At 34.1% G+C, this 23,480-nt stretch overlaps 2 protein-coding genes across 6 annotated transcripts; both read left to right on the top strand.

Moving 5' to 3' along the window:
* The first annotated feature begins 8,789 nt into the window (after positions 1 to 8,789).
* On the top strand, positions 8,790 to 16,258 carry LOC103928637 (disease resistance-like protein DSC1). The gene is made up of 7 exons (XM_048569303.1): positions 8,790 to 9,522; positions 9,969 to 11,067; positions 11,249 to 11,542; positions 11,623 to 12,819; positions 12,952 to 13,541; positions 13,702 to 13,852; positions 16,145 to 16,258. The coding sequence occupies exons 1-7, from the start codon at positions 8,936 to 8,938 to the stop codon at positions 16,256 to 16,258; spliced, it is 4,032 nt and encodes a 1,343-aa protein (XP_048425260.1). The 5' UTR covers positions 8,790 to 8,935.
* Positions 16,259 to 18,317: 2,059 nt separating this feature from the next.
* On the top strand, positions 18,318 to 22,257 carry LOC103928638 (topless-related protein 4-like). 5 transcript variants are annotated; one of them, XR_007252479.1, is made up of 10 exons: positions 18,318 to 18,460; positions 18,580 to 18,646; positions 18,755 to 18,844; positions 18,971 to 19,030; positions 19,479 to 19,542; positions 20,008 to 20,047; positions 20,491 to 20,639; positions 20,826 to 20,863; positions 21,125 to 21,293; positions 21,425 to 21,905. XR_007252479.1 is itself a non-coding variant. In XM_048568954.1 (8 exons), the coding sequence occupies exons 4-8, from the start codon at positions 19,006 to 19,008 to the stop codon at positions 22,201 to 22,203; spliced, it is 546 nt and encodes a 181-aa protein (XP_048424911.1). In that variant the 5' UTR covers positions 18,318 to 18,460; positions 18,580 to 18,646; positions 18,755 to 18,844; positions 18,971 to 19,005; the 3' UTR covers positions 22,204 to 22,257. The 5 variants fall into 5 exon arrangements, 2 of the variants coding, with proteins under 2 accessions (XP_048424911.1, XP_048424910.1); XR_007252477.1 differs by lacking the exon at positions 20,826 to 20,863; XR_007252478.1 differs by lacking the exon at positions 20,826 to 20,863 and having other exon boundaries at positions 19,952 to 20,047.
* The last annotated feature ends 1,223 nt before the right edge of the window (positions 22,258 to 23,480 follow it).

The raw sequence follows: 23,480 nt of genomic DNA, 5'->3' as shown, positions 1-23,480 counted from the left end.
TAAGGAAAATAATTAGGAGTCACATGCACACCACAATATTCAGAAAAAATTGGGCATATAGAATTGAACAACATTGTCGAAATCATAAACAGTACTTGTAGTTTTCCCAAAAAAAAAAAAAAAAAAAAAAAAAAAAACAGTATTTGTATGGCAAGAAAATGAAGAAATATATTGATTTTATATTAGATACTTTGCCAAACAACCTATTTCTATTATCCAAACCCGAATTTGCTATTTTAAACTTTTTTTATTTTATTTAAAACAAATGAACCTTGAGCGAATGCATGCCTTTTAGTACTGCTTTTTATTTTGTTCCCTATTAGAATTAGTGTGAGTTATTTTTCTGTAGTTCAAGTAATAGTATAGGTTATTTTGCTGGTGATTTTTTAATTCAATTTCAGAATAGTGTGGCTATTTTATTGTAGTTTCATAAATAGTGCGAGTTATTTGTCGTAGTTTCAAAAATAGTGTAGATTATTTTGGTTCCATTTCAGAAATAGTATGGATGATTTTGCTGTAATTCCAGAAATAGTGTCTAATTTTAACATTTTCATACATGCAATTTTGAAATAATTCATCTGAATTCATGTATCCAATTAATGTCAATAAACTTGAAAGAGTGGATTTTGAACTGTTAAATGGTATCAAGGGTACAAATATTTAATTGAGAGTTTTAATGAAAAGGGCTTGGACCAAAATTATTTTAACCAAAAACCATCCTATAATTTTCTTTAACCAAAAATACTTCAAAATTAACCATAAGGACAGGGGCCCAAATTCTACACGGGCTAGATTATAGAGCCCAACAAGAACAAAAATAAGTTTCCAAACTTGCCCCAACACAGACAAAAATAAGTTTTCAAAAAGGCGTTGCTGACAATTATCATCCATCCTGGTAGAAAAGATGTGGAGTTATTCTTAATGATGAAATATCATATGTCTGTTTTAAGAATGGAAACTATGATCTGGCAGCTAGTGGTGGAGCTATGGAGGAGGGAGGGGTAGCTGCCCCTCTGCTTGCCAAAAAACAAGTCCAAGAGCAAGTCTTAAGCCCCTCTGGGTCGACAGAAAATTGGAAACCACGGTGGCTGTCTATTCATGCTGCAATCTGCACCCGCACCTCTTATCGCCAGAATTCTTTCCCAAAACCCAGATTTCGCCCCTTTGCTGTGGTGCTATGTGCTCCGTTTTGGTTCTCTGGTGGAAGAAATGGAGCATTTGATTGCAGTAAGAAATGGAGCATATGGTCGCGGGAAATGGGTTTCACTCAGTTTGCGGTTTTTGATTGGCGAAGAAAACAAAGCTCTTGCTTTAAAGCAAAATTGCTCTAGACGTGTGGCTTGGGTTTTTTTTGGGACATGTGGAAAGAAAGAGTGCATTTTTACTCACTACCATTTAGTGTGGTGTATGCTTACCACCTTATTTATCATTGTTAGATAAGTTTGAATTTTGAGATTTGTTCCTATCCACTACACGAATTTCGAAACTCAAACTCATCTAACGGTGATAAATATGATGGTGAGCATACACCACATTAAATAGTGGTGAGCAAAAATACTCCCAGGAAAGAAATGGGAGTCCCAATAAATTAAGCCCGTTAAACCTAACAAACAAGATAAAAGACATGCAGAAATATGAAATGCTATCTAGTTTGCTTTCCAATATAGAGTTTTGGATCTTGTGGACTTTTTCTTCATAGGGTTAATCAGACACCATTAACCATATAAATGGAAATCTTGGATGCACCACATCGGTAAGTAAAACCAAAGATTATCAAGTCGATGTTTCAGTGTTTCTTGGCCAAATCTAAAAGTGGTTTATATATTTGTGCATTGTCAACATCTTTTAAGAGGATAGGGTGACCAATCTACTTAGACATGGTGGGGATAATTCATTCTTTTCTTAGACCAACCATAGGTGATGACTGATGATACATTCATGCATATGCTCCTAAAAGTTGAAGTTGTACCGGTTAGTTCACATGTCATATTAGTGGTTCACTAAAGTCCACATTGAACTAAAAACTAATTATTTTTAGAATTGAACACTGGCTATTTTGGAACTCAACACGGAAACTATTAAGATTTTTTAAACTGAACACTAATTATTTCTAGAACTGAACGACGACTATTTATTAAACTGAACACTGATACTATCACTATTTCTTAAACTGAACATAACTATTTCTCGAATTTCACATGGGTACTATCAATATCTCAAACTAATACTGCTACTACCACTATTTTTAAATTGAACATAGACTTTTTCTAAAATTGACTATTTCTAAAACTAAACATGAGTACTAAAATATCTATGAGTACACTATTTTTTGAAACTGACTATTTATGAAACTGAACATGGGTACACTATTTATGAAACTAAAAACGGGTACACTATTTATGAAACTGAATACATGTACACTATTTATGAAACTGAAAACGGATACACTATTTATGAAACTGAAAACGGATACACTATTTATGAAACCGAACATGGGTACACTATTTCTGAAACTAAACACGAGTACATTATTTATGAAACTGAAAACTGGTACGCTATTTATGAAACTAATCACGGGTACATTATGTTTGAAAATGACATTATGAAATTGAACACGGTACGCTATTTTTGAAACTGACTATTTCGGACCCCTTAATATAAACATTGAATTTTTTAATAATATAAAAATGGATAATATTTCGGATCCCTTAACAAGATTAAACTAGTTAGAAAATACATAAGACCTAAAGAAAAACATGTTAGATCCACAATGCAACTTTGCATATATATATATATATATATATATATATATATATATTTGAATCATGGCATGTGACGCCTGATTTATGCGTTTTAAATGTATTTATATGCGTAAAATGACAAAAAAAAAATCAAATATTTGAAGTAAATGAATAATCTTAGATCATGCTAGAAGAAACCCTCATAAATTAATTAAAGCAGCTAAATCCACATAACAAAATCAGCCTCTATTGAATTTATATTAAGAATAGAGAAAATAATATTTAATAAACAACTGATTGAATCACATTATTATTAGCCCATTGTGAGGCTAAGCCCACCCCCTCCCCCTTAGTGTAGATAATATCGTTTGTTCAGAAAAAAAAAACAAAAAAACAAAAAAACAACTGATTGAATCACATTATTGCTAGTCCATTGTGAGGCTAAGTCCACCCCTCCCCTTAGTGTAGATAATATTGTTTGTTAAAAAAAAATTCATTTGACAACTAATTTAATTACATTATTATCCGCGTGCGAAATACCTTTTTTATAACCAAATTACAGCTTCTTAAGATGAAAATTGCATTATTCCAACTTAGAACCTACCACTCTTATTCCTTAAAGACTTAAAAAATAAACTGTATGATTTTTCCTCTATTTTAGGTCATGTGTCAATGAGTATCCCACCATTTAGACAACCCGTTTTCTAATTATTTCATTTTTTTTGTTAATTTTAAATGACTGTCTCATTCCTTAACTTCAAGACCATTCTTCAAATCAATGTAACACATCAATCCGGATCCTCACATATATAAATAGTTGATTTTTCAAACTTGTTGAAATTTGATTAGTTCAACTTTATCATCTTTTGAAATTTCTATGGAAGAATAATCCTCCGGATGCCAAAAAATCTTTTGGTATAGCTAACTAATACGACAGTATTCATTCCTAACTTATATTGTATGTGTGTTGACTGTTGGGTATTCCAGATCCATGAAGTTTCTTGATTCACCAAGCACCCACGCATGTCCAACTACATCCCAAACTATTGTGTTTAGTTTATGATTCATTAGCCTTCATGCACACGTTCATGATCATGCATAAGGTTTTTTTTTTAAATCACGGCATGCTATGCGTGACTTACACGTTTTAAATGTATTTATATGTGTAAAATGACAAAAAAAAAAATCAAATATTTGAAGTGAATGAATAATCTTAGAAAGTGTTCTAAAATGCGGGCTAGGCACTGGACGGTCGGCCTCCGCCACGATTATTATGAAATTGTTCAACAAATTGGAAGGGCTATTAATCGGTGTCTAGGCGGCTGTTGGGTGGGCAATGCGACCTCAGCAACCTCTTGGTTTTGTAACCAAAAAAAAAAAACTCTTTGTACTGTGATCTGTTGAGGAAGGAGAGAGAGATCTGCAATTTTGTTGTTGAAAGAAAAGAGAAAGCCGTTAGGGATGACCACTACATTGACCCACAAAATTCAGTTGATTTTTGGGTTGGGTTGGTTGGGATCTGCGATTTGATGAAGATGAAGGCTTGTTTGCTCGATAACACGACGACACCGTAGGAAGAGGGTAACTGGGTTGTTTAAACCAAGGGATCTGGAGTTTGATGGAGAAGTGAAGATAAGAGATGAAGACTTTGGAATTGACGGCATAAAGAAAAAGAAGATGAAAGTTAGGTGTAAGAAATGATTCAATGCATAAAGAAAAATACTTGTTTAATAAAATAATGGATTGAGAATATATATAATAAATTAAACAAAATATCTAGAAGTTGTTGTCGAATCTTTTATCATCTTTAGGTTAGGGTTTTCTTTGTAAATAACTACACATTTAAGGTCTTTTTGGATGTATATACTTTGTGTAGTTTGCTACTTTTATTTTTGTATTTTATCATTCTTTTATTATCTATAGAAATATAGTTTTTTTTAGGTGTAAATAGACACTTATTTACAAGATATATAATAAATTTCCATAAATCCGCCTAGGCGCTAGGCCTCTGCCCGCCACCCGACTAACGCCTAGCGTTTTTTAGAACTTGATATTAGATCATGCTAGAAGAAATCCCTCATAAATCAATTAAAGTAGCTAAATTCATATAATAAAATCGGTCTCTATTGAATTTATAGTAAGAATAGAGAAAAAAATATTTAATACATAGCTTATTGAATCACATTATTGTTAGCCTATTGTGAGGCTAAACCCACTCCCTCCCCTTAGTGTAGATAATATCGTTTGTTCAAAATAAAAAAAATGATTGAATCACATTATTGCTATTCCATTGTGAGGCTAAGCCCACCACCCTCCCCCTTAGTGTAGATAATATCATCTGTTCAAAAAAAAAAACAATCATTTGAAAACTAATTTAATCACATTATTATTCGCGTGTGAAAGACATTTTTTTATAACCGGCATTACAACCTCTTAAGATGTTTTGAACGTGTTTAAAAATAGAGAAAATAATATTTAATGAACAACTGATTGAATTACATTATTACTAGCTTATTTTGACGTACTAATTATACAGAATAGAGAAAATAATATTTAATAAACAACTGACTGAATCATATTATTATTAACCCATTGTGAGGTTAAGCCCACCCCCGTCCCCCTTAGTGTAGATAATATCGTTTGTTAAAAAAACAATCATTTGACAACTAATTTAATCACATTATTATCTGCATGTGAAAGACCTTTCTTATAATCGACATTGTAGCCTTTTAAGATGTTTTGAACGTGTTTTAAAATAGAAAAAATAATATTTAATGAACAACTAATTGAATCACATTATTGCTAGCCTATTGTGAGGTACTAATTATTTGAAAGAAAAAACTATACAAAAAAAATTAATCATTAAAAAAACACTGTTAAAATGATGAAAATATCCCTACCACATTTGATGCATTATTTTGGGTTGCTTTTGAACTTTTTGGTTTTAGGGGCATTTTTGTCCACTTCTTTTTGGTGAAGCTTGTGATTCCAAAAACACTATTCACTTTAGGTTTGGCTTTAAATATAGAGATGCTTCTCATCCTTTTTGAAAAGGTATGTTACATTACACGTGATGTAGCAGACAAAAAAAATGTGAAAACCCCATATAAACAAGCAATGTTCGGCAGGACCATGAGAATTATTTTTTTCGATCTCTATCATTTTACAAGCATCTTAATATGGTGATCATGTAATCATCCCATGTGTGTGTCAAGATAAAGACAATATAGTGATTATTCCATCATTCAATTTTACCGAATGTGAAAAGCGAGATTATGTTTAGCCGTGTCAATGGAAGTATAATTGATCCATATGAAATACATCCATGGGTGTACAACTACAATTTTCAAGATCAAAGGACTACATAGTCTACAACTTTCAGGTCCATATACCACATCTTTTTCAACCATAGTCATAAAACAAGAACATTGAATGATTTAATGAATTCAAGTTATACTCTTACACGAACTTGAGAGCCAAGATTAACCAAAGTCCTAAGACTGGTCACACTATTTTCTCCAAATTCTACATGTTCTTATGCAAATCCGAGCTTTAATTTAAATAAAAGTCAAGAAAACACCTTCAACAACCAAACATCACCAAATGGGATTGCATTTCCCAATTGCCGAATTAAAAAAAAAAAAAATCACACGCTGGTAAACTTTAATTAATCATAACAAAAGAGGGAAAATAGAAAAGGATACAAAAATTTGTGTTGCTCGAACACCTTATCTTTGCAAAACAAGAATCACTCCCCAAAAAAAAAACATAATACAATTAAATTTGATGAGCAATTAAATTTGCTGCAATTGGAGCTTGGTAATGTCGGCAAAGAAAACCACAGAAAATGGCTTCGATAAAGTAGTTGGGTGAGGGTCTACGAAACAGTACTGTTTTGCAATGGCGCAAACGAGATCTGGTTTGAGGTGTTTGTCCACGAATTCCTCGAATTTTTGAATTTTGTGGTGGAAGATGTCCACGAGCCCTAGATGAATCCAGAATGTCCCCTGAATATCAACTTTCGTTGGCTCGACAGTCAATATTGGTCACTCCGTACTGCCTCGCCGCCGAGATAGAGACAACTCAAAATGAAGTTTGGGGATCTGATATGTGAATTTTGCATGATTACAGAGATGGAGCTGCGATGTGAAATTAAAAAAAAAAATTGAAAGGTTTCGAATGTCAGGAAGATATGGGGAAAGTAGACAAAATAGGACATCCATAAAAAGAAATATATTAAACGGACAAAAGCTTGCAATCATGGGCAAAATTGGAAACTCAATATTTGTGCTATTTAAATTGGATTGATTTATTGTTAGATTTTGTCTTAATCATTAAATAAAGTTATTACATGGTTTTTTGTTAAGATTTAAAGTTTTGAAACCCTTGTCATTGGTTTTCTTTTAAAAAAAAAGGAATTGTTATTGGCACTTCAAAAATCACATTCTACACTCCAAACTTTCTATATTTGAAAAGAAAAATTACATTTGTGAGGAGTGTAGAATGAGATTTTTGAAGTGTCAGTAACACTTTCCAAATAAAAAAACATATACGATCAATGATTTATAAGAAGGCACATGGCCTGGTTGGTAACCTCCGTTGCACATAGAACAGGTGCTGCTGCCCGTGGTCTCCTCAAGCGGGAGAGATCCAACGTCATAATATGCAGTCGCCTTTTTTTTTTTTTTCTTTTTTTTTTTTTTCAGTTAAGCTTTTCATAACGGGGGTTGGCATGTTCCAAATCCTTAGTGAAGTACAACGTGTCCTAGATAGCTAGCTTCTGACCTATATATTGCAGCTAACTTTAATCCAGGTCCTATAAACTAGGATTGGAACCTCATTAATTTTACTACAGTTGGTTCCTTTTCGATATGGACATGTGAGTTTGTCAAACTGATTGTATTGTTTAATACGCTAACTAATTGTCCCATCTTAATTCTTGGGCAACTCTCAAATTAGGGTGAGACAAAAAATACAAGGGGTCACATGTTTTGTTAAGAGATTCTCCACCGATGAGCACTTTCATAGCACATGCACATTATCACATTGGTGTCTTGTATGAGCCCGTTTTCATATATATATATATATATATATATATATATATTTGTATGTATATGATATAATGTCTTCATATATATATATATGAATTAATTTGGCATGGGACACATGATGGCGTGGAAGTTATTCTCGTAAGGATGACATGATCTTGCTCACTTTTAGGCTAAGTTATGGGCTCTCTTATGACCTCCTCTATAACATCTGAAAAACAAATTTTAAATCTCAAGCAATCTTCAGTAGTATACGACTATATTCTTAGTCCTCAATGATTTTGTAGTGTGAAATTTACTTGTTTTTCTTCTTTTTTTAGGAATTATAAAAAGATACTCAGTCGAAAGTGCTTGGAAATTTTTAAAAGAAATTGGTCACTAACTGAGAAAATTCAAAATTTTGAACGTAAAAGGTGTAAACACGTCAATTGAATGGGAAAGAGCTTGCTTTTTTTTTTTTTTTTTTTTTTTAAATTTAATTATAACCAATATTTTACACCAATCTATGCTAAGGGAAGAGGAGAGGATTTGAACATGACACACAGTGAGTTGAAGAGAAATGTTCTAATTATAAGGGCAAATCAACCACATGTTTTTCTAATAACTCTAGTTCACCAAAGCCAATTTGGGAGGTGTACGTTTTCTATCTCAAGGTTCGCTCGTTCATTTCAAATGTTTTGGTTTGCGTCTATCTTTAATTGAAGAGTTGCGTGAGTCGTCGGCTTTAATGAAATATATGAACTGATGATGATGTGCCCTTTATTTGTCTTTCTTCATTTGTGTGAACGTTTTGAATTTTTGTTCGCGGAAGGTGCTTGACTCGGGCTTCATTTCTACTGTTGTTTGTCATCATTCTTTGATGATTTTCTTGGAGATTCCGTATAGAGTACTCCGAACTTTCGGTACTCTGTGCACGTCAAGTCAAAAAGTACAATTGCCGACCTCAAAAAAGTACAATTGCTGAACTCAAAACTGATCTAGTCTCTGCGGGCAACTGCTCTCTCCTCCCTTGCTTGCTTCCCAACTTCTAGCTCTCTCTGTCTATGCTTAGTGCACAGAGGGAGACAGAGACAAAGAGACAGACAGCCAGACAGACAGAGAGAAAGACAGAGAGACAGAGAGACAGAGACAGACAGATAGAGAGCGATGGAGTGTATCATGCCTCTCTTGCACATGTGCTGCAGATCGTTAAGATTTTCTTCTCCGTCTTCTGCTGGTGCTGCTAGTGTTGGTGCTGCTGCGGCTGATGATGATATTCATGCTGATAACCCCCCTCGCCAGGAAAAGTATGATGTGTTCATCAGTTTCAGAGGTGAGGACACCCGCTTTAATATTACTAGCCATCTTCATGCTGCCTTAGTTCAGAGGAAAATTGAAACCTACATGGATTGCAACCTCCAGAGAGGAGAAGAAATCGAACCTGCCCTTCTAGAGGCAATCGAGAAATCCACTCTTTCGGTGATCATTTTCTCACAAGACTATGCTTCTTCCACGTGGTGTCTGAAGGAACTTGTGCATGTACTCAAATGCAAGGAAAAATCTGGCCAGATAGTTATACCCATATTCTATGACATCAATCCATCTGATGTACGACGACAGCGCGGGAATTATGCACGTGCATTTGCTCAACTTGAAAAACGTTTCAACGACAGAATCGATGAGGTGCAAAAGTGGAGGGATGCTTTGACCACTGCAGCCAGTCTGTCTGGGTTTCCTTATTCAGAAAAATTAAGGTAACTATTTATTTAACTTGTATAAAAGAGTAATGTTATTCATGCTATATTTTTGTACCACATTTTCATACCATTTTAGGTGGCATTTGATGTGGACATCCACATCATTTGAATTAATCAGATTTTTAAATTTAGTTCATTATTTAATAAACTAATAATTAAGAAAAAAAAAACTATTTAATTAAATAATAATTGTTGTATACGAGGAGTTTTTCTCCTTATTTTCCTTGGGTTTTGCAAATTTTTCAAATGATGTGGTTGTCCACATCAAATGCCACTTAAGGTGATATAGAAATGTGATATAAAAACATGGTATGAATAACACTACTCTGTATAAAATAATAATTTTGTTTAAACTTGTGACAATTTGATTTGTGCCAAGATTTGATAAGGCATATTTAAGACTAATTTTTGCTTTCGTACATAATCATACTTAAATATGCCAGAACGGAGACGGAAGCAGATCTAATTAAGAAAGTCGTTGATCACATTTGGACCAGATTGAAATGTGAATCATCATGCAATTTAGAGGGTTTGGTTGGAATTGAAAGCCGCATCGAGCAAATTGAATCACTATTAGGCATTCATTCACAGGACGCTTGCATCACTATAGGTATTTGGGGTATGGCTGGTATTGGCAAGACCACTCTTGCTGAAGCTGTATTTCATAGACTCTCTTCTAAATTTGAAGCCTGTTGTTTTCTTAGAAATGTCAGGGAGAACTCAGAACAACCACATGGACTAGATCACTTGGAAAAAACACTTCTTAAAGAGATACTAAAGGAGGAAGGTCTGTCCATAGGATCAACTTTTGTTCGAGAAAGGCTTAGTCGTACAAAGGTCCTCATTGTTCTTGATGATGCGAGTGATTCAATGCAAATGGAACGTTTAGCTAGCAATTGTCTTCTGTATGGCACTGCAAGTAGAATAATTATCACAAGTAGAGATAAGAGCACACTTCGACAAACTGTTGAAGAGGATAAGATCTACGAGGTCGAGGGATTAAAACCAGATGACGCTCTTCAGCTATTTCATTCACGTGCTTTCAAGAATACTCCTACAATAGATTATAAGGAGTTGGCAGAAAAGGCGGTGGGTTATGCTGGAGGTGTTCCTTTAGCTCTTATAACTCTGGGGTCCTCACTCCTAAATTGCAAGAGCAAAGAAGAATGGGAAGATGAATTGAACAAGTTGAAACAATTTCCCAATGAAAATATCCAGAGAGTGTTGCGACTAAGTTATGATCGATTGGGAAGAAATGAAAAGGAGATATTTTTAGATATAGCTTGTTTTCATAAAGGGAAGAATGTGAAGTATGTAAAAAAAATGTTAGGCATTCGTGGATTCTTTGCGGCAGCCGGAATTAGAGTTCTCATTGACATGTCTCTCATATCAATTGACTCAGCACAGGAAATCATAGAGATGCATGATTTGATTCAAGAAATGGGTTACACAATTGTTCACGAACAATGTATTGAAGATCCTGGTAAACGTAATAGGTTGTTCAACGATGAGGATGTTTACCATTTACTGGAAAGTAACTCGGTAAGAGCCAACTACATTCAATTTCTTTCTTTTCTTTTTCTACTAAAAATAAATAGTGAACTCTATTTGATAAAACACCAAATAACTCATTCATAGCAAAAAAAGTCAGATTCCTGAAAGTTTAATTTGATTGATTTTTGTTGTATATATATTCACATTTAAACTTTGCTCTTACTGTCAGGGAACTCCAATTGTTCAAGCCATATTGATTAAATGTTGGCAAATTGAAAAGCGACCATTGAAACATGCAGACTTCAAAGTGATGCCTAACCTAATAATGCTAATTGTGGTTTATTCTGAACATTTTGGAAACAACAGCACATTAACCACTTCTCTAGATCTTCCCAATTCTCTTCGTTATCTTTACTGGAATCGATATCCATTGAAATATTTGCCGTCAAATTTTTCTCCTGAAAAACTAGTTGAGCTTCATATGCCCGATAGCCTGGTTAAGCAGCTTTGGAAAGAAGACAAGGTATGTATGTTTATTTTAGTTCTTGTATAAATTGCATTGTAGAAAATCACGCTTATTAGTTATCTTTAATTGTGTTACAGGGACTTGTGAACTTAGAAGTCATCAATCTACAGTACTCTAGCGATCTAACTAAAGTTCCAAATCTCTCTGGGAGTCCAAAAATTGGGCAAATAAATCTTCGTGGCTGTGAAAGTTTGGTTGAAATTCCTTCATATTTTCAACATCTTGACAAGCTTACTTATCTTGATGTTGGAAGCTGCACGAGTCTCTTCAGTGTTACGAACATTTGCAAGTTGAAATCTCTCAAGGAACTCGATCTGTCTAGGTGCTCTAAACTTGAATCCTTCCCAGAGATTGTGGACCCAATCGAACATTTGGAGTCTCTTATTTTAAATAAAACAGCTGTTCAAGAGCTACACTCGTCAATCAAGTTTCTCCCTGCGCTGAAAAGAATTAAATTGAACGGTTGCAGAAGGCTTTTAAGTATCCCAAAGAGCATTTGTAAGTTGAAATATCTTGAGAGTCTTGACCTCAAATGGTGCTCAATATTTTACAAATTCCCTCAAATCTTGGAGCCAATGGAACATCTGAACTTTCTTAGTTTGGAAGGCACAGCGGTCGAAAAGCTTCCTTCGTCTGTTGGAAATCTAGTTGGGCTTGAGAGATTAGATCTTGGTATGTGCAAGAACCTTAAAGTAGTCTCAAGAAGTATCTACAATTTGACCAATCTTAAAATTCTCAGCTTTTATGCCTGTCGGAAACTTAAAAAATTGCCTTCCAACTCTGTCGGTTTGCTCTCTTTGGAAGTACTAAATCTCAGTCGCAGCAGTATATTAGGAATCCCCGATGGCTTCGTTTGCACAACCTCATTGCGAGATTTAGATCTGAGTAGAAGCATGATTAGGAGCTTACCTGCGTGCATCAAACAAGCTTCTCAGTTGTCTACACTCTGCTTAATTGGCTGCAAGTGGCTTCAATCTTTACCAGAGCTCCCAGTAGTACGTTTACTTCAAGCACATGGCTGCACGTCACTGAAGACGGTGTCAAGTTCAAGGACCACACACTACACACAAGGTTGGGATAAATATGAATATTTTGGAGAACTTGATTTTTCTAATTGCCGAAATTTGGATCAAAATGCAAGGAGCAACATAATGGATGATGCACAGCTTAGAATTATGCAAGTGGCAATTGCATCGTCAAAGTTAAGAGGAGAAGAAGAAGAAGAAGAAGAAGAAGAAGATGAAGAAGAAGATGCTGATGAAGACCACGACCATGTATGTCTCCCTTTTTCTTTCTCACTTGTGTTGTTGAATTGAATATATGTTTCTGTGCTCTCACCAAATTAATGTTGGAGCAGCTGACAGCTCCCATAAATTTAAATAATGTAATTCCCATAAATATTACAGGAGTATTACAGTTATTGGCCTTTGGTTAGCATTGTATGTCCGGGAAAAAAAATTCCAAATTGGTTCAGCTATCGAAGTGAGGAATCTTCGGTAATCATCGAGCTTCGTCAAGATTGGTTTCGAACAGGTTTATTGGGTTTCGCGCTCGCTGTTGTTGTTTCTTGGGAGTTGAACTGCCAGCTGAACTGGATGGTAAGAGCTAGTTTCAACGTCAAATTCAAGGGTGAAAGCCACGAAATGTTCACTAGTGAACTCGATATCAGACAAGCCAGTTGGAAATTGAATGACTACTGTTACGACCAACGTCACGTGTACCTATGGAATGAGGCCTTTAAAAGTGAAGAGGTAGCAAAAAAATGCTCCCCTGACTTTTGCAACCTTGCCAATGAAGCCTCTGTTGAATTCTGCCTGGTGGATGAGGATTCCGGCGAACCCACTTCCTACATGAAGGTGGAGAAGTGTGGGATATACCCATTGTATGTCGAAGATGCTGAGAGATTCAAATGTGGTCTTGTCATTGTCAGCGGCAGCACTGAGGCAAAGAGAGTAAGGCCTGTTCCTTGGACCTCTCACTTTGAAATAGGCCTCATGTTTTTTTACATATATATTTAAAATTGCATCTTCATCGTATACTCGAAAAAAGAGAAGAAAAAAGCAAAAGTTTCCTTATTCTCCTAGTTTTCCTAGTTTATTAAAAGAAATTATATTAAAGTACTACATTTGGAAGGCCTCATTTCATTTTCGTCTTAGGCCTCATCTTGCATTGAGACGGCATTGGTCATCGTGCCAGGGGAACCAAAAGAAGAAGAAGAAGAAGAAAGACACCATGATAATTTTGAAGCCAATGAGCCCAAAACCAATGGATCAGGTGATGAGTCTGAAGAAGAAGCAAGTGGATCAGGTGATGAGTCTGAAGAAAAAGCTAGTGGAAGTGGAATTGACACTAATGCAAACATGTTAGTCCGTCAATCTTACGGGGAAACTAGTCTTATGGACCTGAAGCAAATGCATATTAAGAGTCTAAGGCCAACAAGTCATGCGGTACCTAAGCCCTATTACTTTTCTCCAAGATATAATGTTGAATTTTGACATTTACATTTTTACAACTAAAGCGGTATCGGTATGTTTCTTTTCTTTGTTTACTTTGTTAAACTGCAATTTGTCCTCTTGAGTGCATTTTGTAAAGAATCGTGCAAAGAATATTTGCAGAAGTTAATTTCTTCATTTGATACTAAGAGACTTTATACAATGAGAGTCCTTACCGAGGAAGTAACCTAGCCTACATTCTAGGATTACAAATATTCACAAATCAATTACAAATAATTTACAAAATAGTTTCCTAAAACTAAGCCAAGATATCAGGAACGATATCGTTGACTTCTCAACACATTTTGCTCATCCCCAACCGTGGAGGCAATGCTCACCCTATATTATTTATCGTTAGATTAGTTTGATTTAATTCATTTAAGACACAAATTTCAAAGTTAAAACTAACCTCACAATAACCAATGGAGGGTGAACCTCATCCCCACTTTAGGAGGTGAGCAAAAATATTTTCTTACCATCTTGAACTATCACCATATTTTCATTATTTTATAAATCTCCAAATTTAGCACTTAAACTGTTTGGAAATAGCTAATTTACCCCTAAATTATATTTGAACCAATTTCATCCAATTATTCGGAGCCATGTTACTAGATGTCGAATTAGAAAAAAATAAGGTGAATTTGGAGGGAAAGGAGGAACATCTAGGCTGAGAAGAAATGTGAAAGGGATGTTGACGTAGTTTACGTAGCAACTCTTCTGATATTTGAATTCTAATGCATTTTATCCAATTTCTCTAATGTTTATTTAAAGTGATATAAATAGGGAGAAGGCGAAATAATGAAGTTTTCATAACCTCAAAATTGTCTTTCTCCCATTAGGATTTCAAAAGAACAAAACACCCGCGTAGTGGGACTGGGTGGTTTTGTAAGTTTATTATTTTTTAAAATAATTTAATAAAAATTAAAAAAATAAAACAAGTAAAAATTAAAAAAAAAACAAACAAACAAACAAACCAATAAATAATATACTAGCCCCTTCGCCTTTGAATGTTAAATTAATTTTTTTTATTTATGATTTTTTACAAAATAAATTAGAGGATGTAGTTAAACTCGGATTTGAGAGGATTTTAAAAGACTTTAAAATCCTAGTGTAGTCAATTAAAGATTTTAAAAGATTTTAGAATATATTCAAATCTAGGTGTAGTAAATTAAAAGATTTTAGAATCCATTCAAATCTAGGTGTAGTTAATTAAAAGATTTTAAAGGATTTTAAAATCCATCCAAACCTAAGTGTATTAAAAAAATTAAGATTTTGGAGGATTTCAATAAGTTGTGGATTTTGTAGAATTTGAGAGCAAAAAATATATATAATCAAGACTCAAAAGAATCCAACCTCACCCCTAGAATTTCAAATCCACCCAAAACAATCCACCACAATCCACCACAATCCATTCAAATTCTTTAAAATCCATATGAATTTTGTAGGAGTCTTTAATCCTCTTAAATCCTATCAAATCTGTCACTTTTAAAATCCTTTAAAATCTTAGTTTTGACTACACCCCCTAAGAAATTCAAGTGTTTTCTATATATATATATATATATATATATATATTAAAAAAAAATTGAAAAAAAAATAGAAATTTTTTTTTCTTGAATAAATTAGAAGTTAAACATAAACCACCCATTAATGTGGGGTTTTGTTAATTTTTTTCTTTCTAAAGTTTAAAATTTTAATTTCATTCAAATTTAATATTTGTTGAATTATTATAACTCCTTGTAATTCAATTGTAGTTTTAAAATTCTTGAGGAGAGCTAATAATTTCATTCCACTGTCTTCTCCCCTCACCCATATTTTAATAAAAAATTTGATGCCCTTTTTACCTTCTTATAAAATGACATATTTATATTTACATTATATAAACTAGGGGTTTTTTGAAATGGGTCCAAAGTAACTAAAAATTAGATCTATTTCAAAAGTCAAAAGTCACTAAAAATTGGACCTATTTCAAAATTCAAAAGTCACTAAAAATTGGACCTATTTCAAATTTTCCCTATAAACTAAAACTCAGTTGAGTCTTAGCACTGTTCAGAAATAGAAAAAGGACGGAAATGCCCTTTATTTTGTCTCCGTTTTCTCTTCTCTTCAGGTTTTGCCACAGCAAATTGCCGGTTTTGGCCATTACTTCCACACGTCTGTCACCGATGCATGCTCTATTTGGACTGAGTCTTCTCGGTTTTTCTCAGCTTTCTCACAGATCTAGATCTCTTCTGTTCTTCTCGAGCTTACCCTTTGTCTATCTCACTTTGTGGTGCCTCACCGATTACGGCTTGCTCCGTGCCTGTCAAGCCATAGAAACCATCGTCGATCAACTCTCTATTTCGAGTTTATCCTGTGGATTTTTGTTTTCCATTCCACTGCTGTCTCTCAATTTGTGTTGCCTCTCTGATTCTGGCTTTGTCCGGGTGTGTCAAAGGATAGAAACCAGCTGAAGTCAATTTTCTGAGGCTTGGTTCTGCTCCTTGGGTTGCTGCCCTGGAGATTAAATTATCAAAATTCGGTGTTTCCACGTTGCCGATTCCAATTCGTCGTTGCTGAGAGGATCAAATTGGTGAGTTTCGAAATAAAAACCTTTTTTCCTAATTGATTTCCATGCTTTTGCCGATCATTGTTGGCTTTAATGCATGTTGATTTTTTATTTTCAATCATTTTGCTTATGTGGTTTGCGATTTTTGTTCTGATTTTGAGGTTTTGATTTTGTTGTTTTTAGGTCATTTTGCTTTCCTATTTTTGAGTGAGTTATTTGTGATCATTTTGCATTTATCAGAATTAAACTGTGTTATGCCAAATCTTTACAGATTACATTTGGCTTAGTTTTGTGGATTTTGCTTGATTTTGATTTTGTAATGTGCACAAATGTTGTTTTTGCATTAATTCATTTTCTTTTTATCGAAATTGAATAAATCTAATTCTCCTTGAGATTCACTTATTCTGCTAGGATATGCAATACAAATATCTGTTATCTCCTACTTGTAAACGTATAACTTAAAATCATTTCATTGACAAACTGTGCCCATGGCCTTGATTTATTTTTGAAAAGTTGTATCTGATTTTAGTTGTTAAAGTCAGTCATCAATTCTGCTTAGATTTTTTGGTAGCGTAAGTACGTCTACACACATTCCTAATCTTGCACACACAAAGCATCTCTGTCACATTGGTGAACTATGATATTGTTTGTTTTAATTAAGAGCCACCGAACTAGATATATCTGATCCATCTTTTTTTACGTATCATGTCACTTTTAAACCTGTTTGATTGAATTTTGCCATTTACACCAAAATACCTAAACAATGACATCAAATTTTGAACTCAAAAATCTAATAACTTTACCACATTTTCAGTTTCATTCAATGACACTTCCTTTTCAATTACTTTAATTTTAACATATTTCACTTTCTTTAGAATCAACCAATACTTTTTCTTACGTCACCAAACAATTGTACCTTATTATATCCAATTTGTATTTATTGTTTTTCTCATGCTCTATCACAAGATATCAGTTACTTTAATAAATTTAGTTTGAAACGTTTTCAACATAGATGATCTTACAAAACTCACTGATGTACTTATCTAATTTTTAAGTTTTCAGTATTTTTAATGAATAGTTTGGTATTTAGGCAGCTTTGATTTTTGATTTCAAATATGTGATTTTGTCGAATTCTTTCTGATCCTCAATTTCTATCGTCGTAATGGATACATTTGAATCACATTGGTTAACACCAAACAAATGGTATGTGTCATATTTCTCTTTTTCTATTCCTTTACTTTCATACAGAGTTTTGTCTGAATGCCATCATTTTCACAAGCCCTTATCCACCCTTGATTCAAACTCCGTCATTCTTTAAATATCTGTATATATTATGCTCACACATTTTGTAATTTCACAGCAACGCACAAGCACTATTTCTAATATATACTAAAATCCAAACCGAATGGTACTATTCATTAATAGTGTTTTGACGTGATTACCCTTCATTTGCTAACAATTCTCGACTCTTTTATGTATTATATAGTAAAATCACGGATTTACCCTTCTGTGCACGTGTCGCCATGATAGAAAGGAAGGGAACGGGGGGCACTCTTCTTCTGCTTCTCTCGGGTGGATCTCTGGAATTCTCCTTTGGTTTAAAGAATTTGTGCATTTTTTGACTGAGGAGTTGAAGCTTCGGGAAGTTGAAGCTTTGGAAAATCAGCAACGAGCTCATATGGCTCTGCTGGAGGCTAAGAAGATTGCATCCCAGTGTCAAAGGGAAGCAGACAAGTGCAATTCAGGGATGGAAACATGTGAAGAAGCAAGGGAGAAGGCTGAAGCAACATTAGAGGCACAGCAGAAACCAACTGCCCGTGCTGCCTCTTCCGGTCTGATTTGAAGAAGATTTCTCAAGCGGCTATAATTTCATGGCAGGTTGGTTTAAAGCAGTTCCAAAATTTGGGATCGTTTGGGATATTTTTAGATTTTTATGATTCTTAAAAAAACCATGGTTAAGAGTAAATTCATTATATTTTAATTTTTATTGAATTCAGGTAACCATCTTCAGTTTTTCGGTTTGATTTAAAGGAATTTTTTAGGCAGAAAAGCTAGGGCTTTTGGGTGAGTTCTTCGGGTTGTACATCCGGGTGTTTTTAATTTGTTTAAATTTGGGGCTTTTGTGATTTGGGACTTATAAATGGTTTGAAATTTACATTTTTCTAATTTCAGTTCCCACTCAGAAGTTTGTACTGCCTCATCATTAAAATTGTTCCCTTCTGCTCTTCTTGAAACAAGGTCGCAGGTCCGCAGACCATCAAGGTATGTCATTTAATTATGTATTGTGTATGTATGTATTGTATTATGCATGTGTGTGAATGTGTTTTTCTCTGTTAATCTGTATTGGTTTTCTTCTGATTTAGATAATGGAGTTTGTTTGTATTTCAGATAATTTGGTTCATGATAAAGTTATTGAACGTACGATGGAACCAGTGATCTTTCAAAAAGGTTGGTTCTTCTGTATTTTTATCCTTTTGGTCGTTTTGAATGGATTTCCTGTATTCTAAATGAAGCTAAATTGAATAGCTGTTTTTGTATACTGTATTTGCTTTGTTAAATTAGTTCTTTTTTGTTGAAAAATGTTGTTTGGTTTTGCAGATCAAAGTTTTTCAGCAAGAAAATTATCTGTCAAAATTAAATTTAGATATGAATACTTACATTTATTTAGCATTTTCAATTCGTTTTTAGTTTTTGTGCATTGTGGTTGTAAATGTCATTTAGTGCATTGTGGTCTTAATTTAATTGCGTGGTTGGTTTCATGATTTCTTGAGTCGAATAACAACTTGGGTGATCAAAAGGACAAAAACCATTTAGTCTCTGCTTGCAAGGTGACTTCTTCTCATGCATGTCCTCCCTCTACTTTGAAATGTTTGTTTTAAATACGGTTTGGTTTCAGGAGATGGTGGTTTTTTGGATTTTGAGGCTTTTGTTTCCAGGCTGCAAAGCCCTGTGTACTCAAGGTGAGCGATTTCAATTTCTAGGGTTATTGAATGGAGAGTTTTGTTTAGTTTTTCATTATTTTGGAGTTGAGTTTGGTATTTTGTTTCGGTTCTCTTCATTATATCGGAGTTGAGTTTGGTATTTTGTTTCGGTTCTCTTCATTATATCGGAGTTGAGTTTGGTATTTTGTTTAGGTTTTATTATATTAATTATCATAAGCTTCTTTGAGATTACACGATGTTATTGGACACATTACTGCAATAGAACAAAAAGTGGCTTATTAGAAGGCTTTTGAAAACAAGTGTGAAATTACATTCCAAATATTAGGTAAAAGCATGCTAACAAATCTTCTTGAAAAGCTGTAAATACAATATAATTATGATTAAAGTTTCATTTTTGGTAGTTCCCTAATACTGTGATTGAGTGCAGGGTATAGCCGAAACTGGAAAAGCTAATGTACATGACTTTCTTTATGTTAACGGCAGACCAGTTCTCATAGTTGATGCTTCCAAGCATCTTTCTGCTGTAAGTTTTATATTTTTCGCCATGTCCAACTCCATACCATATAATCTTAATATTCTTGAGGTGTTACGTACAAATTTGTCAACAAAATAGTGTTAGTTTTTATGTCGTTTCGAAAATTATGATCAATTTTTTGCTACGCTTGCCTTAGATCAAGTTTTGTATGGTACTTTGGTCGCATTTTCTAAATTCCTTGAGGCTCTTTGGTTAAGCACTTCTTCAAAAGGACTTATTTTTAAAGCAACTCTGTTCTCAGACTTTTTATAAGGCTAATGAAATGTCTGCTCTTAACTGTAACAATGAACTTTTTAAGGGCTGTGTTAGAAAATGACTTTCCATCTAAAATCACTTATTAAAGGCTATATTTTTACTGCAAAGTTTTTATCTTTCTTGCGAAGCTAATTAATGCAGTTTTGTACAAAGTCTAAACTTGAATTGAATTTTAGGCACCCAAGAGGAAGCTGCAGAAAGCTTATCATATAGCTGCAATCAAGTGCCCATGACTCCTCCAACCAGTAACCCAACTATGGACTATCAAACGGCTGATTCTGAGCACATTCTGAAGAGATCAAGACCTTTCGGGATAACATATGAGGTATAAATCTATCCGTTAATTTTTGCATATTCTGATTTATCTGATGGAAGTCCGAGTTACATTGCTAAATTTGAAGTTTTTCTTTCTTATGACATATATTCTTTTGACCGTGTAATATTGAATTATTTCAGTTTTACAGAAATAAATGTATTTCATATCCTTAATGTATTGTTCCATAAAAGGTAGGTAGCGAAATTATTTCCTAAAAGGCCAGTAACAAAAAGGTAAGTTTAGATTATGCAAAATACTTGAACATGGCTGATGAGGAAGGATGCTTAACAGAATTAAAAGCAATTTTTATTTCTTATAAACATGATGCAAATGGTCCTGCTGTTCCTTTTTTTTCTATTTATTTTTTATTTTTTTATGAGCAATGTGCAACTTTGATGCCAAAAGTTTGTATAGCTTTATTTTACAGAAAAAAAATTCAAGTTTCAACTTCTTAGTTTTTGTAATTGATTCTATGTTAACTCAATTTTTAACAGGCCAATAATCTGCCAGTAAATATGCTGCCTGTTGCGTATCCTAATCAGAGCCATGGTCAGAGTTCCTACTCTTCTGACGACTTGCCCAGGTCTGTTGTTATGACTTTATGTCCGGGTTCAACTGTCAAGAGTATGGATTTCCACCCAGTGCAACAGATTTTACTTCTTGGTAAGCTCTAGAGAGCTGACCTCCAATTCCACTCATTGTGAATTATTGTATTTGTATGTCTTTTTTATGTCATTGCTTCAAATGTTGGATTATAGCTTCTCTTTTAGTAATAAGCGATTTTATGATTTCAGTTGGAACAAACATGGGCGATGTCATGGTATATGAGCTACCAAGCGATGAAAAGATTGCTATTAAGAACTTCAACCATGGTGCATGTTCAGTGGCTCTGCAGGTTTGGCTCTTGGTATTCTGTAAAATAAAGCTATACAAACTTTCAATGTGCAATTGGCATCTGTGGAATTGGCATGCTATAACTTTCAATGTTTATCATACATAACGAAAGGGAATACGATTTATCTAGAAAATATGAAATCATTCATTGTAATTTTGGCTATATATGATTTGCTTCTGTTTTTCATTTCAGAACACGTTGTTCTTTGTTTTTTGTAATTTTGTTTTTATAATTTTGGATATTTTGTTTATATCGTAAGATCATTTGGTTGTATGATTTGCTTTTGTTTTTTGTTTCGGAACACTTTGCTCTTCATTTTTTGGGGCTTTTATCTACAATTTTCGAAGCCCTTTATGCTCAAGGTAAATAATTTTGGATTTTTCCTTTCAGCCTTTTCTCCAACAATTTTTTTTTTATTTGAATATTGTGAAAGTCGTGTTTTATATGTTGTGAAAGTTGAATCTGTGAATTCTTTTTATTTTTTTTAATCTTCGTATATAATCTGTTATTTCATAGTTTTGGATGATGTTGGATTGAAAAGCAAATCATTTTGTAAATTTGTTCTTATTCTAGCAGGAACCGCAATGCAGGTACAAAATCATTGTTACTCCGGACAAACCTTTATTCACAACATTGGGTATGATTGTTCAAGGTTTCAATTCATTGTACCTAAATTGAAACAATTTACTACAACACAACCTTTTTTATATTTTTAACATAATCTTTCATGCATTTTCCAATCCCGCAGCAACGTGCGGGTAGTACTTTCTAGTAAGGACTAAAACCAAAAAGTACTTGCTTCCATTGATCTCCAAGTACACCCTTAATTCACACCAAAAATAACAATTCATGGACTCTCACAAAAAACCTACATTCTTGTTCGGATTTTATCATTCTAAGTTGCTTTTGGGTGTTGATCATGCCCGCAAAGTTTTTGAAAATGTCGAAAACCCGGTACTATGTGTGAAGGCAGATGATCATAGGCCACACCACGAAAATCTGTTAAATTGTATGAACGACTAGTGTGTTCGAAAGCGGAGGCTGATGGGTTGTACCTATACGTATGTATAAGTGGAAGGTTGAGGTTGGTGAGAGAAGGGGAACATGTGCACGGGAGGGTTTGGGTCCAATGTGTTTGTTCAGACCAGTTCGGTTAATTTGTATGCACGCTGGGTGTTTGGTGGTATGCGTGGAAGGAGTGTTGTGAGTTGGGGAGTACTCATACACATATATGCCAGATGCGGTTTAATTGATAACGCCTATAAGTTATTCAAGCAGATGCCAAGAAGAAGCACTGTCTCATGGACCAACATCATCATTGGGTTTGCAAAACAAGATCGCCGGGAGGAAGCTCTTCGTATCTTTTGCTGGGTTTGCAAAACAATGTCGCTGGGCTTATTAGCTAATATTTATTCTACTACAAATTAAAAAGAATTTAAATGTATAGTTGAGGTTATTTTAGGTATAATACTAGGTGGAGAAATAGTGTTTCAATTTTTTAACTTTTTATGGTGGGTGAAATTATAATGTGGGTGGGAAAATAGGACAATGAAGTGGATCTAGCAGCACTCTTCTTGAGGGGCAATTTATGGTATTTTGAATGTTTCACCATTTTGGGGTGCTCCTTACATATATAGAGCTTACGTGGACGTTGTCAAGAGATCATTTTTTTTTTAAAATTTACCTCATTTCCTCCCTCATTATTAATTTAAGGAAGAGCGATATCGATTAAAATAACTTCAACAATATTGTTGACCCTAAAAATAACAAAGCGCATATCGAGTAACTATGAGCTAACTATGTTTGTCCTGTGAATGTGGACGTGCCAAATTGTAACCGAGCTCGGTTAGGCGAGTAGAATAGATTTGATGGTGGTGTTGAATGAGCTGCTGATTTCTGTACTGTAGTGATTACGATCGGGGAAGGAATACGTCTCGGCCTTGGGTTCTAGAACT

Source organism: the organism of the source record quoted next, unplaced genomic scaffold (genome assembly GCF_019419815.1).
Source record: "Pyrus x bretschneideri cultivar Hongxiangsu unplaced genomic scaffold, Pyrus_bretschneideri_v1 Contig5, whole genome shotgun sequence".
Lineage (NCBI taxonomy): Eukaryota > Viridiplantae > Streptophyta > Magnoliopsida > Rosales > Rosaceae > Pyrus > Pyrus x bretschneideri.
This window is presented reverse-complemented; position numbering and strand designations above follow the sequence as displayed.

Bases quoted from the DNA above. Each gene is read 5' to 3' on its own strand.
- LOC103928637 (XM_048569303.1), top strand. From the start codon at position 8,936: ATGGAGTGTATCATGCCTCTCTTGCACATGTGCTGCAGATCGTTAAGA. The intron at 9,523-9,968 runs GTAACTATTTAT...TAAATATGCCAG, and splicing joins CCTTATTCAGAAAAATTAAG to AACGGAGACGGAAGCAGATC. The intron at 12,820-12,951 runs GTATGTCTCCCT...TAAATATTACAG, and splicing joins CTGATGAAGACCACGACCAT to GAGTATTACAGTTATTGGCC.
- LOC103928638 (XM_048568953.1), top strand. From the start codon at position 19,006: ATGGAACCAGTGATCTTTCAAAAAG. The intron at 19,031-20,490 runs GTTGGTTCTTCT...ATTGAATTTTAG, and splicing joins ACCAGTGATCTTTCAAAAAG to GCACCCAAGAGGAAGCTGCA. The intron at 21,294-21,424 runs GTAAGCTCTAGA...TTATGATTTCAG, and splicing joins GCAACAGATTTTACTTCTTG to TTGGAACAAACATGGGCGAT.